Raw genomic sequence first — 13,112 nt, forward strand, 5'->3', positions numbered from 1 at the left:
CCGTGCTTCTCACCATCCCCTTTCCCCATCGTGGGGTGTGCGTCCAAATTCCCTTCTAAAAGCACATGGCTCTCCCTGTCTGAGGACAATGGGAATCCTACAAACTTGGGAAATATTCGCTTCCAAGAAGTGTCAAAGCCCGAACTCAGCTCCACTGTGCAATTTCCCAACGAGCCCGGCCCCACACGCTGCGCGGTGAAGGAGAGATCTCTGGGGCGGCCCTTGGCCGAGGCCTGGGCTCGGCTTGGGGAAACAAGGCCCCACTCTCTCATGGGTGCCCCCGTTCTGGGGGAAGCGGCCCCGGCTTCCAGCTGCAAACCCATGAAAGCTTCCAATCCTGAAAACCAAGAGCTCAAAACAGCTCCGTTTGGAAGTTTCCTTTTTTAACCTAACGGAAATGGGAGCAGATAATCAACATTCACTGCGTGTTCTGCTGGAGTTTGGTGTTTTTTTAAAAAAACATTTTATTTCAAAGAGCAGGTAAGTATTTCTCTGGGCAACAGTCGAGGAAACAAACGGCCAGAGGAGTGGAGCTCATCTTAATAAATAACAAAATGTCATTTGCGTTGCTTAAAAGTCACATAATACATTACACATTTTCAATAAATAAAATCCACTCTGTGTACCTAAAAACGACCCCGGGCGTCTGTGTGTGTCTTGGAGGGAAGCAAGCTGCTGAGCTGGCGGCCGTCACCATGGCTCGGCTGTGACCCCCCACAGCTGTGACCCCTCCCCAACACCTGGGCCTCTGGCTCCTCCCCTCGACCCCTCCCCTTGTCCCCTCTGCAGGGGACCAGCAGCTTTGGGGACCGCGGACGATGGCAGTATGGCCCTGAGCGTGGCAGCAAACACAAAGCTTCCGGAACGACCAGAGTTCCACGGCGGGCGTTTCCTGACGTGCTCAGCCCAGTGGGCCGGCGTAGGAGCCTCGTGCGTTCACACCTCAGTTACGCTGTGGGTCAGGACAGGCCCATCTGGCAGTCTTTTGGGTGACGTGGGTCCAGGTTCTGTCTTGGTTTGCGATTCGCTGTCAGGTTTTCCTGAGGAAGTTGCGAGTTGAGCTCAGCTGTTTGCTCCCTAACGCTGCCCTCTGTCCTGGTGGGTATTTTCATGCGTTTCCTGGAAATGGCAGACACCATGTTGTCCCGGTCCCAGCTGGCACGGCAAGCTCACGGCTGTCACATTCTGTCACTGAGATACCTGAGAGAGACGGGTCTTCACCTGAGCACCACGGGTCCAGGCTGCCCCGGACGGGACGAGAGGCGCCTGGGGAGGCACTTGTCTGAGTCGGCTCCTTTTCCCGGCTCGGTCACGGGGCCAGGCAGCAGCTGCTGTCACCTCCTCTCCCTGCCGCCTTGAGGCGCTAGCTACGTCCAGTTTAAAAGAGTACCAGGAATTGTCGAGTTTTCATGGGTGCCTTTTCCAGGTGCAGGTGCAAAGTGCAAGGGGAAAGCGTGCGCCTCAACACGGGATCCTTTATTCAAACGTTCCCTGGAAAGACAGCGTGTGAGGCGGGCCGGGCGTGCTCCCTGGAGCGAGGTGGTCAGTGCTCCTTCAGCCTGGAAGACCAGGGACAGGGTCAGCAGCCAGTCAGCAGCCAGGCACTGCCGGCCACAGAGGCCTCCCCTCCTGCACAACGCGCAGAGCCCAGGGGCCCGGGCGCCTTCCGGGAGGGGATCTGGTGGTGGGGAAGCAGAGCGCTCATCCCCCAGGCTGGCCAGGGTGGGGAGGGGAGAGGGGGGCAGAAGGACCAGAAGCCGGAGGGGGGCGCAGGGGCCGCGGAGGGTGGGGGCAGGGGCAGGCCCTGGAAGCCGATGACTCTGTCCGAAAGCTGTGGTTTCAAGAAGGACACAGGAGGGAATTCCCACTCTGTTTCTTTCATTTAGAGTTTGAGGCAAAATTCCCACGGTCCTATACATGGGGATGTTGGCTTAGAAAAGGGGAAAATGAGAGAGAACGGGCTGGGCGTGACAGGGACCACAGTGACTTTTCTGTCCTTCCTTTTCTAGAGGAAGCCGACAGTGACCGGCTCTGGTGGCCTGGGGTGGGTGGGGGTGGTACTTACGGAACCTGGTCCCCCGGCGCCGGCCCCACACAGCGCAGCTCCCGGTGCATGAGGCGGATCAGACACTGCACCGGACAAAGACACGGCCCGTTACTGCCACCAGGCCCGGGCGGGCAGATGCCCCCGCGCCACCCCCAGTCTGCGGCCCTCTCCTTCCCGGGTACGAGTCGTGGAGGAGCGTGTCCGGCTCCCAGAGACCCATTTTCTAAGGACGGAGAGCGTAAAGAGGGTGCGGCGGCTTCTTACTAAGTCCTACAAGGATCTGCTGAGGCCCAGCCCCTGGAAAGAGGCCTTCAGGACGGACGCCAGCCTGAATTACTTCTGGACCAAGTGGCGTCTAAAATAGAATTAGTCCGATGACACAACGCCCACGTTGGGAAAAGACAGAGCGCAGTGGCGAGGCGACGTGCAGACCGCGGTAGCACTGGGAGGCCCGAGCGCTGGGAGGTGAACATCAGCCTGGGGGTCACCTCTGGAACAGGTGCTCCATCTGGAAGCTTCTGCCGTAAACCAGGGGGACTCTTTCACCTTGGCTCCTTCCTGGCCCCGGGATTTCCCTCCAGGGTTCCTTAAACATTAGAAGGGCTTAGAGGAAGTGCAGACACCCAGACCAGAGAGCAGGTGTCACACAGAGTGTGAGAGGTTTTCCCTGCACTTGCAGGTGTGGACCTGACCCTCCCCCAGGCGCTGCACCAGCCCCGCAGCAGGGGCTGCCCCGACCCCCACAGCACGGGCTGTGTCCTGAGGCTCTGAAGTAGGGCCACCAGGAAGTCCCGGCTTCTATTGGCCGCAGCCAGGATAGACCCTGGGCCAAGGGACGGGGGAGGCCAGAGCCGTGGGTACTGGAGGGGAGCTCGAGGGGTAAACTAAGACAAAACACCACCACATTGGCTCCAGGGAGCCTCAGTCAAAGCTCTAGAAGGCAGAGACGTTTCTATTTTCTTAGATGCTGCGGTTCAAGTAGGAGCTTAAAAGCCCCACATTTGAATTCAGGCTAAAGAGAGCATTTATTGCACCTGCTCCCCCTCATTCACAGGGGACTGTTTCCTCACATTCCGTGATTTGGGATTATGAAGCCATCTCCAGCAGGCGTGGGCTGTGGGAATCCTGTACATCTTGTGCCAGCCCAGCTCCATGTCTCTTATTCTCCATGCGCAGAACCACCCAACCCTGGATTCCCGAGACTGGTAACGGCCGCATCCCCTCCGCCAAACCAGGCTGCTGCATAGATCAGCGTGTCTCTCTGTTTTATGTTGCCTCTACAGTTTTGCTCCTGGGATTTCCCTCTCATCTTCTTGTGAGTCTGCCTACGCATTTAAGGGGATATTCAATATATATCACGCAGTATTTCTGAAGTAGAGGAATTTTCAGTCTCTGAATGGTCATAATGATAGAAATTTCCCTGCCGCTTAGTGGAAACACCTCTGGGGACTTGACCAAAAGCCCTGTCATTCTGAAAACAAACAGTCTGAGGAAGAGCCTCTGTAACCCTATCAGGTTTATCAGTAGGAAGTTGGCATTTGATCCTGAATGCAGCAGGGGAGCTGTGTTTTAGGACTTCTTGGAAGTAAAACAGAAAACTTTCATTTACTAGATGGGATTGATATTCACAAAACCCTCAACTCACTTTCAATTGGATCAATATCAGTTCTTCTCTGGTGGGGAAAAAAAAAGAGAGAGGAGAGGCATGGCTGTGGGTGTGGGAACTCTGCAGTGGAAGGCCTGTAAGGACGAGCACACCGTAACCATCTTCATATGTGCATGCTCGTACGGCTGCGACATCATCTTTTGTCTTCTCTGTCCTGACGAAACCTAAAATCTTCTCAGTGCGGGAAGGGAGGGTGGGCAGGAGCCCGGGGAAGACGTGTGCAGGGAAGAAGGCGGCTTGGGGTCGCACTGGCAGCCTCTGCTCCCTTTCTCTCCACCCTGCCTTTGGGCCTTTGGGGCAGGGGAGTCAGGGACTTCTGTCTGGGGGCTTGGCGGCAGGAGCATCGTCTCCGACAGATCCCCCCACGGTCCTGCCGCTGGGGCCATCATTATTATTATTTCACTCATTTAAAAATGTGGACACTGCGTGCAGAGAGGCTGAGGGACCTGCCCAAGACACACACACACACACACAGGCCAGGAGTCAAGGCCACGTCTTGGCCTCCACAACCTCAGAGCGATGGACTGAGCTGCTTCTGTTTCTGACGTCTGTTTTTAACCAGACAGAGAGGGGGCCTTGGATCCTGAGCAATTGGGGAAGGACCACCTGCTGGGGCGGGCACAGACCCAAAGCTCCCTGAGGACTGCAGGAGTCCACCGGGAAAACTTCTGCCAGCGTTTGGCCGACAACCACAGAGATGCTCCTGCAATGCTGCTCGGAGTAAAAGGTGAGACGACTTACCAATAAGGCACAGGCGTCGGCAAACATCAGCATGTAGAACACGTTGTTCCATCCCGAGGGGGAGATGAGCCCGGCCAGCAGGGGACCCAGGGCTGCTCCTGGAATGTGGCAAAGGGACACGGTGCTGATTACAGAACAGTCTGGCAAGTGCAAGACCCAAGCCCAGTGGGTGCATAAAAGATGCTCAACACCTCACTCACAATTAAAAAAAAAATTCAAATAATAGGACAACATTGTCACCTATCAGACTGGTGAGAGTAAAAAAGACTCATGCTCAGTTTTGGTGAGTGTATAATTGCACAACCTTTTCCTGAAATTAAATCTAAACTATGTCTTAATGTTAAAAACATTCATTCTTTGGATCCAACAATCCCATATTTTAAAACATTTATTGTAACGAAATACCCAGTGAATCCAATGCACAATATTGGATATTTTTATGCTATAAAAATACTATTGGGACAACTGGTAAAATTTGAGTAAGGTCTGTAGATACCAATTCTGATTTTAATAATTGTACAGTGGTTATATCTGAGAATTCCTTGATTTTAGGAAATTCATACCAAAAAGTTAGGGGTATAGGGACAGTATATCTCCATTTTACTCTCAAGCAGTTCAGAAAGAAATCTGTGTGCATGCATAAGTACGCTCATATAAACAGAGAGAGGAGGTGGGGAAGGATAAAGCAAATTAGGAAAATGTGAACTTTTTTTTACTGTTTTTGCAACTTCTTTGTAAGTGTATGAAATAATGTTAAAACAATTTTTAAAACTTTTAAAAACAAAAGATACAAAATATCCTCAAGAATGCCCACAACTATCTGTACAAGAATGTTCATTACGGCGGTCTGGTTATTCATTTTCCTTACAGGGATGGAAAGCATTATGCTTCATCTGTGGGACGGTTTATTGTTTTGGTGGATGCAGGGTAAGAAGTCTGAAGAAATTATACCAAGCTATTAAATGAGATTTAATCTCTGAAAGATAGCTTAGGGTCTTTCATATTGCACACACACCACTTTTGCTTCAGATTTTCCCAGAGTACTTTTATAATCTGAGAAATAACTGCTTGTGTGTGTTTTTTCAGACTCAGAAGAAATTTCAGGTAAACAGGGTAGTTTGCTCTGTGTGTTTAACTCTACCTCCCAGACACCAGGAAATGGACCATATTAAATTTAATAAAGAAGGATAAACCCACAAAGAGGAGCGCACATGAGAGGGCACGCATTCCGGAAGATGGAAGCACGGCCTCTGGCCTTCCCTGCTCGCCGGGCCCTCAGAGGGAGATGGCACAGGGACCCCCCTCGGAGCCAGGCCTGTCCGGGTGCGGGCAGCGGAGGGCGGGTGGGGGGCAGGGACGCCAGGGGAAAGGGGGTGGTAGAGAGTCTTTTACAAGGAACTCTCCCACATGTCCCTGCACCGCCTCCACTGCCAGGCTCCCCTCCCCAACCTCCCAGATGTAGTGCCCACCCAGGCAGACCCTGGCTCAGGGACACCCCAGTCTCGTGCTGGGCAGAGAGTCCCCTGGCTGAGAGCAGAGGAACCCATGGAAAGACACCAGTGCACAGCGAGCAGCCCCCAAACTCCCCACAATGACAAGAATGCTGGGGGCCCACACCCCAGGCAGGCACCGGAGGGAGGCCCCTCTGGATCCCAGTCAGATCCCGAGATCCTGCTATGGAGAAGCCAGCAGGTCACACACCCCCTCCCGCCTGGAAAGGGCTTCAGGGAAGGGTTAGGGGCTTGTCCCTAGAAATGACCAAGATTCACCTTGTGCCACATAACCCAACATGAAAGCAACTGAGCCCGGAGAAGAGGGACCTGGAGGAAAGAGAGAAATGGGGAGAAGAGAACTCCAAGGAAATTGCAATACCCTCAGAGAAATGACGGAAAATGTGGTTGCACCACATGAAACTCCTATTTTTGTAGTTACAAACCAGTTCACTACTGGAACTTCCATAGGATACAGCCTAACACACCTTGCATCTAAGAAATGAGAATAAGATGCACTAAAAGGCAGAGAAGCACTAACGAACATTTGAAGTATGACAGCAACAGTCAAAATGTTCAATACTCAATATATAGACTGGAAAATAAAATCATGACAAACTCTGAGAAAGTAAAAGAAAAAGACAGAGATGAACAGGAAGGGATAAAAAAGAAAAAGGAAACGGGATTTATCCAGAAAGTCTAACAATTAATCAAAGAAATAATAGAGCAAAATTTCCCAGGAATGAAAGGCATGTTTCCCGAGTGATCAGCCCAGACTGAGTGTAGACAGAGCACAGTGGCTAGGAAAGGTCTCTTGGGATATAGAAATGGGCCTACCCTCCCTGCTACGTGGGATCTGACACCCAGGGGAGTGAATCTCCCGGGCAACATGGAATATGACTCCCGGGGAGGAATGTAGACCTGGCATCATGGGATGGAGAACATCTTCTTGACCAAAAGGGGGATGTGAAAGGAAATGAAATAAACTTCAGTGGCAGAGAGATTCCAAAAGGAGCCGAGAGGTCACTCTGGTGGGCACTCTTACGCACAATATAGACAATCCGTTAGGTTCTAATGAATTGGAATAGCTAGCAGTAAATACCTGAAACTATCAAACTACAACCCAGAACCCATGAATCTTGAAGACAATTGTATAACAATGCAGCTTATGAGGGGTGACAGTGGGATTGGGGAAGCCATATGAACCACACTCCCCTTTGTCTAGTTAATGGATGGATGAGTAGAAAAATGGGGGGGGGGGACCCAGTGTTCTTTTTCACTCTAATTGCTCTTTTTCACTTAAATTTTAATTCTTATTATTTTTGTGTATGTGGTAATGAAAATGTTCAAAAATTAATTTTGGTGATGAACGCACAACTGTATAATGGCACTGTGAACTGAATGTACGCTTTGTATGACTGCATGGTATGTGAATATATCTCAATAAAAATGAATTAAAAAAAAAAGAAAGAAAGAAATGGGCCTAAAAGATTTCCAAGAGGTGAACAAAGTTCACAAATGGAGCACTGGGGTAAGAACGACAGCAGACTTCTCAGTCATGGCGGTGGAGGCTGAAGGGAAGGGACTTTCAGTCCATAGTCTACACCCCAAGTGTCCCACGTGAGAGCACCAGGCAGACAGCTCAGGCTTGCAAGCTCTCAAAAGTCACCTCCACGAAGGGAACTACCAGAAGACGTTTTCCACCAGAGGAGTATACATGAGAGCGAGAGATGGAAGGAACTGGTGGGTGGTGGGGGCAGGATGCCCCTGGGCAGGAGCTGCGTGGCGGGCAGAGGGCAGGGCCCGGCGTGGACCGAGACATGGGTGCCCCGTGAGGGACGTGTGAGAGCACACAGGGGGCAGGAGCCTGGTGGTGCCAGTGGTGCAGTGGGAACGGCTGCAGCAGAAACCAAACAAGAGGCAACGAGGCGTTTGCTAACTCGGGGTGATAAAGGGCAACGCAAAGGCTCTTTCTTGGCTCCAGAGTGGACAATGTTAGCAGAGTCAGCATAAGTGAGAGGGGGAGGGAAGGAGGTAAGGAAGGGGGGAAGAGCTGGGCCCCATCTTCCTTAACAGGGACCCCAGACAATGTCAAAAACTGATGAATCTGGAAATACGTGAATATGTGGGAGAGAGCAGAGGATATGTGAAAAGTGACGGCTTCTAGAAAGGGGAGTCGAGGGGGTGTGGAGCAGGGTTGTTCCATTTTTCATTATAACAAGCTTGTACTGCTATCTGGCATCTAAAGTTACCCCATAGGCACTACTCTGAGAAAATAAAAATTAACAAGATTTGGGGCTATATTTAACTGCTTTTCCTAAAAGACGCAGAAATCGCAAGCTTTGCATCGTACCAGATGCAATTCCAAGAACTGTGGATGCACGAAACACATAAACCTGTGTTATTTGAACCTCAGGGCACGTCTGTGATTTGAAAGAAGGCAATGACTTATTTACAATTAGTCAAGCTTTGCCTCCATAATAGCCAGTGGGTGTTTCACCCATTTGCTCCTGTTTGTTTAGATGTGTCCCCACACCCCAGGAGGTGCCCCCGAAAGGGAATGACCTCGCTTTAAACATCAGAGGGGTGACATCTAACACCTCCAACAAATCCACTGTCACTTCTGGACCCCGCAAAATGCAGGAACCAGCGCCGAGGACAACGAGGACAAAACGAGGCTGACGTGACTTGGGCCAACAGCAAAAGCCAAAGCCAGGCCTGGACAGCCGCGGCCCTCCTTGTGCCCAACAGGGGACCGCCCCGAAACGCACTGCCTCGTCCTTCCCAGAACCAGCTTCACCAGCCCTGGAAAGCAAAGCTCCAAGGCCGCAAGGGAGCGAGGCCCGGGGTCGCAGAGGGACAGGCTTCTCGGGCACAGCCGTGCCCAGGCCCCGCGTGGGGACCCGGCCTGAGGGCTCCTGGAGCAGCTGGGAGGCGAGCGGCTGCTGGGGGAGAGGGAGGGAAGGGGTGGGAAGGCCCCCGACCCTGCGCCAGCGAGGCAGCAGTGGGTGCCCGGGAAAGGTGGCGCGAACACCAGGGGCCACGGCACGGCCCAGAGAAAAGCACCCGCTCCCTACACGGAGCCAGTGGAGGTCACACGTCCCAGGCTCTGAGACACCTGTTCTCAGGATGTGCCTCCCCTGTGGGGAGGGCCCCCGCAGACTGCCCCAGGGGGCACCCACCACCCTCCTCTCTCATGCTGGAGCCTGGGGTGGGGGCGGCTGGCCAAGTCCCAACCTGAGAGACCCCCACCACCCAGGGGACCCCCACCTGCCTGCCTCCCAGGGGATGAGCTGCTCATTGTGCCTCTTTCTTTACTCCAGAATATGCTAGAACCTTCAGGAACCCTGCGATATTCTGAACCCCGTACGCATTTAGTCTCCCTTGTTTTCTTGTGTTTTAAATTTAAACACTACTGTCCCTTCTTGAAATGATAACAGGCAGCTGGCCAGATCCGGCCCCGGGCTGTGTGTGCCAACCCCCGTGTGGGGAGGGAACTGTGTCCCCAAAAGAGACGCTCAAGCTAGCTCCGGCACCTGTGAGAGGGACCCTCTTTGGAATCAGGGTCTTTGTGGATGTTGTTCTGTTCAGGGGAGGTTGTGTTGGATTGGGGTGGCCTTATCAGAAGGGAAGAGACAGGTGACAATGGAGCTGGACTCGGAGGGACGCGTCTCCAAGCCAAGGACAGCTGGGGGCCACGGGGAACAGCTGCCCCCTCGAGCCTCCAGGAGCCGACCCTGCCGACCCTGTGCTATCGGACCCCCGGCCTCCAGCACTGTGAGGGTACTTCCCGTGGTTTCAGCCCACCAGTCTGTGGCCATTTGCCACGGCAGCCCTCAGGGCCCAGGACCCCGTGGCTGAGACTGAAACCTGGACCTGCTTCCTGCTCGCTGAAGAAAACAAGCTCCAGCCAGACGCGCGCCACGTCTCTGAAACCAGCCCCCGCACACTGAGCGCCCCTGGTCTGCACACTTCCGAGGGCTCCTGTTTGAGGGAGGCCGGCTGACCCCAGCGTCTCCACTGGCTGGTGTCCTTGACGCCCGTCAGTCAGGACGTGGCCACGCGGTCCCCTCCGGCCACACGAGGTCTCGGCGCCCACGGCCTCCCGTACCTACAGAGCCGGTCCCGTCGATGATCGCCGTCACGGTGGCCAGGGCATGCGAGTTTCCCTTCAGACTCTTATGAGTCCCCTGGAGGAGAAGAAGGGACAGGCGTGAAGCGCATCTCAGTCACATTCGGAGCGAGGAAAGAACCCAGCCCCTTAGAAAAGTGAGCTCCACGCCACCCCTAACTGACCTCGGAAAAGTAAACGAAACTTCAGGGGATTTTAACAGCCCCAAACCCTCAGCCGTGCCTGTCCGAGCACGTCTAGCTATGCTCCCTTCCAGCACACAGGCACACGTCCAGTGCCATTGCACGCTTCTCCCAGGTGCCCCGTGCGCTGATGCAATGGAGGACGGGCGTGCGTTTCCTGTGCGGAAGGCACCACCACCGACGTCACTGCCCCTCCCTACGTATTCCTCAACAGTTAGGTCTTTTGGGGACACGTAGCCAAGATCCCTGCAGTCGGTAAGAAACAACCACACTGGTGGCCAGAAGCCACTAATGGATGGAACAACGGAATCCAAATGCACCTCGGTTCTCAACACCCCAACACTCAGGAGAGAACCCGGAGCACAAAGAGGGAAGAATGTAAGTTTCAACATCTGGATGGAGGGTAGGGCCCCCATGAGGACAGGCAGGTGAGGTGGCCAGGGGTCCAGCTCTGCCTCAGGGCTACAGAGAACCCAAGGGCCCCCCATTTCCCTCAGTGCCACTCTGCACCCTGGACCCTTTAAACTGGGCAAGTTCCCTAAGTGGGACTCCCTGAAAACCTCTAATAAACCATGTCACATATATTATAAATTAGCCCAGGCAAGAGCAAACCATCTGGTTAGAGATTAGGGTTTCAGTAACACTTTAATGTGCGCCGGAACCTGTCTCAACCCCCTGTTGTCCTGGACGTCCGCCCTCAGTGCCCAGTCCTGGCCACACATGTGGGCCCCCTTCAGCAGTTGTCACCTGGCTCCCTGGTCCCCAGCCCAGGATCCTGTCTGGTGGGCCCAGCTCTTGCTCCTACCTGTCCCAGCTCCACGGGTCGGGGCTGGGCACGGCCTTGCCCCCTCCAGTGCCCGTGCCCCTGCATGGAAGTGGCACAGGCCTTGCTGCAGGGCAGAGGGAACGGGGAGCTACCAGTCGGCTGGAAGAGGCTGGGGCCCTCGGCTGAAGACCGGGGGCGGGTGTGGCTGCAGTGGCAGCAGGTGGATCCAAGACAGGCCCCCTCCCCGGACGCAGCCTGTCTGTACCCATGTCGCAGGCACTGAGGCCCAGACACGCTGGGACATCGACCAAGAGAAGGCAGCAGGGAAACAAAGGCCGTCCGAGGCGAGCAGAAGTGACACACTGACACCTGCCCAGGAGAGCCAGCGGAAGCGCGGTGGGGATGTGGGTTACTGCACAGTTAGGTGCCCGTGGACACGGCCCTGCAGGGGTGGAGGACACCTCAGAGGGGCGGGCGGCCACTCACCAGGTCAGCGGAGACGGCGGTGGTGATGAGCGCGTACGGCCCGCTGACCAGGGCCCCGCTGAGCAGCAGCATGGCTGTGGGGGCAGGAGGGGAGTGAGCGGAGAGTCCCGGGAGACACACCGCCTCGGAGACCCTCCAGGGTCCCGGACGCTGCCCCTAGAGGCGCACGACCCTCCCGGCCTGAGCGGAGCGGCCATGGGCTGCTGGCGGGAGCACTTCCGGGGCTGGGAGAAGCTGGGTGCGTCACGGATGCCTTCCCCGACGCTCACCTCTTGATGGAGATGCAAAGTCCAATCGCACTTTGCAGAATCTTAGGCTCTCGCCCCGGGGGAATGGGGGCCGGGCTTTCCTGAGCCTCAGGGGCAGGAGCTGCCACAGCTGAGAGGGAGGGGGGCCCATGGGGGAGCTGAGGCCGCACCCGGATGGGTGGGCGACCGGCACCTGTGTTGGGCAGGTGCGGCTCCGCCTGTGACTGGGAGTTATCAAAGGTCCCTGCAGCCTCGTCCACGGCAGGGAGTTGGCCCCTTGTCCCCAGCGACCCCAGAGAAGCCAGAGCGCAGCACAGCCACGTCCACCACGGCCAGGCCAGCCGACCTTGCTTGTGCCATGTGGGGTCATTCCCCAACTTTCCTGGGACAGAAACGTTGAGGACACTCTGGGTGCTCTCTCACACAGGCAACCAGCCTCTCCGGTGACTCCCTAGGTCCCTGACCCCTGGCCCCCGACCCCCATCCCTTGCAGTTCCCAGCGCTGGCTTGTCAGCTCAGAAACGCCCTTCAGCAGCGCTGCCTGCAGGAAGTTAAACACAGCCATCACTCAGGGGCCCCCAGGACGGCAGCAGGGCAGCCAGTGGGAGGGACGGACCCGGAGAACAGCAGGCCTGGCCGCGGGCGGACCCTGCTCGAGGGCCTGGTGGTTCCGCCGCTCGCCACAGCCTGCAGCCAGCCGGGCGCCCCCAGCCCAGCCCCACAGGGCCCCCTTTCGACAGCCCTAGGTCTGGGAGCCGCGTCCCCTCCCGGAGGGCCTGGGGACCACGTCAGATGCACCCCGGTTCCACCCGCCACAGGGCTCCTGGCTGCTCGCTCCTCATCTCGTCCTGGGGTGGAGGGAAGGTGACGGCGGGTGGGCCGGGCACTCACCTACTGTGGCCTCGAGGCCCATTCTGCTGATGGCGGAGAACATGTAGAGCTGCAGAAGGCATGGGAACGGGGGAAAGAGCGGGTTACTGGAGGGAGCCACAGGCTGCTGCACTGTGGCAGGACCTGCTTGCCATGCCCCCCTGCTCTGGATGGGGCCGGCCCAGCCCAGGAGCTCAGGGAGTCCCAGTCCAGGAGGAGTGACAAAGACCATGTGGTGTGAAGGGCTCTCTGGTGCCGACCCCCTCTTTGTCATGGGGACGCTGGAGCTGCCGGGTCAGCGGCCCCCAATACTGAGGGGGTGGGGGCGTTAGGGGTGCTGGCAGGTGAGCTGGAGCTTGGCTGTGGGGAGCAAGGAGAGGGGCGTCCCTCAGAGCAGAGGTGCAAAGGCGCGTGTCCATGGGAGCAGGGCATGCCGCGTGCCGTGGCCTGTGGGCCCTGCATGTGGGGGGCTGGGGGCTTCTGA

General features: G+C 55.7%; 1 protein-coding gene across 9 annotated transcripts in view; it reads right to left on the bottom strand.

Annotated features, from left to right (window-relative positions):
* Positions 1-428: 428 nt before the first annotated feature.
* SLC37A1 (solute carrier family 37 member 1) overlaps positions 429-13,112 on the bottom strand; it is a 96,240-nt gene continuing 83,556 nt past the window's right edge. For 4 of the 9 annotated variants that reach the window (XR_005216031.1, XR_005216030.1, XR_005216027.1 and 1 more), the window contains exons 15-20: positions 12,650-12,698; positions 11,511-11,584; positions 10,056-10,134; positions 4,455-4,552; positions 2,066-2,633; positions 429-1,559 (exon numbers count right to left, since the gene is read on the bottom strand). Coding sequence is in view for 2 of the 9 variants with exons in the window: in XM_037831280.1 (XP_037687208.1) it covers positions 1,544-1,559; positions 2,066-2,130; positions 4,455-4,552; positions 10,056-10,134; positions 11,511-11,584; positions 12,650-12,698 (381 nt within the window). In the remaining 7 variants the exon portion in view is untranslated. Of the gene's footprint in view, positions 1,560-2,065; positions 3,788-4,454; positions 4,553-10,055; positions 10,135-11,510; positions 11,585-11,779; positions 12,051-12,649; positions 12,699-13,112 lie in introns of those variants that run through there. The other 5 variants (XR_005216033.1, XR_005216037.1, XM_037831280.1 and 2 more) reach the window with 5 other exon arrangements.

This window comes from Choloepus didactylus, chromosome 1 (genome assembly GCF_015220235.1).
Source record: "Choloepus didactylus isolate mChoDid1 chromosome 1, mChoDid1.pri, whole genome shotgun sequence".
NCBI classification, from domain to species: domain Eukaryota; kingdom Metazoa; phylum Chordata; class Mammalia; order Pilosa; family Megalonychidae; genus Choloepus; species Choloepus didactylus.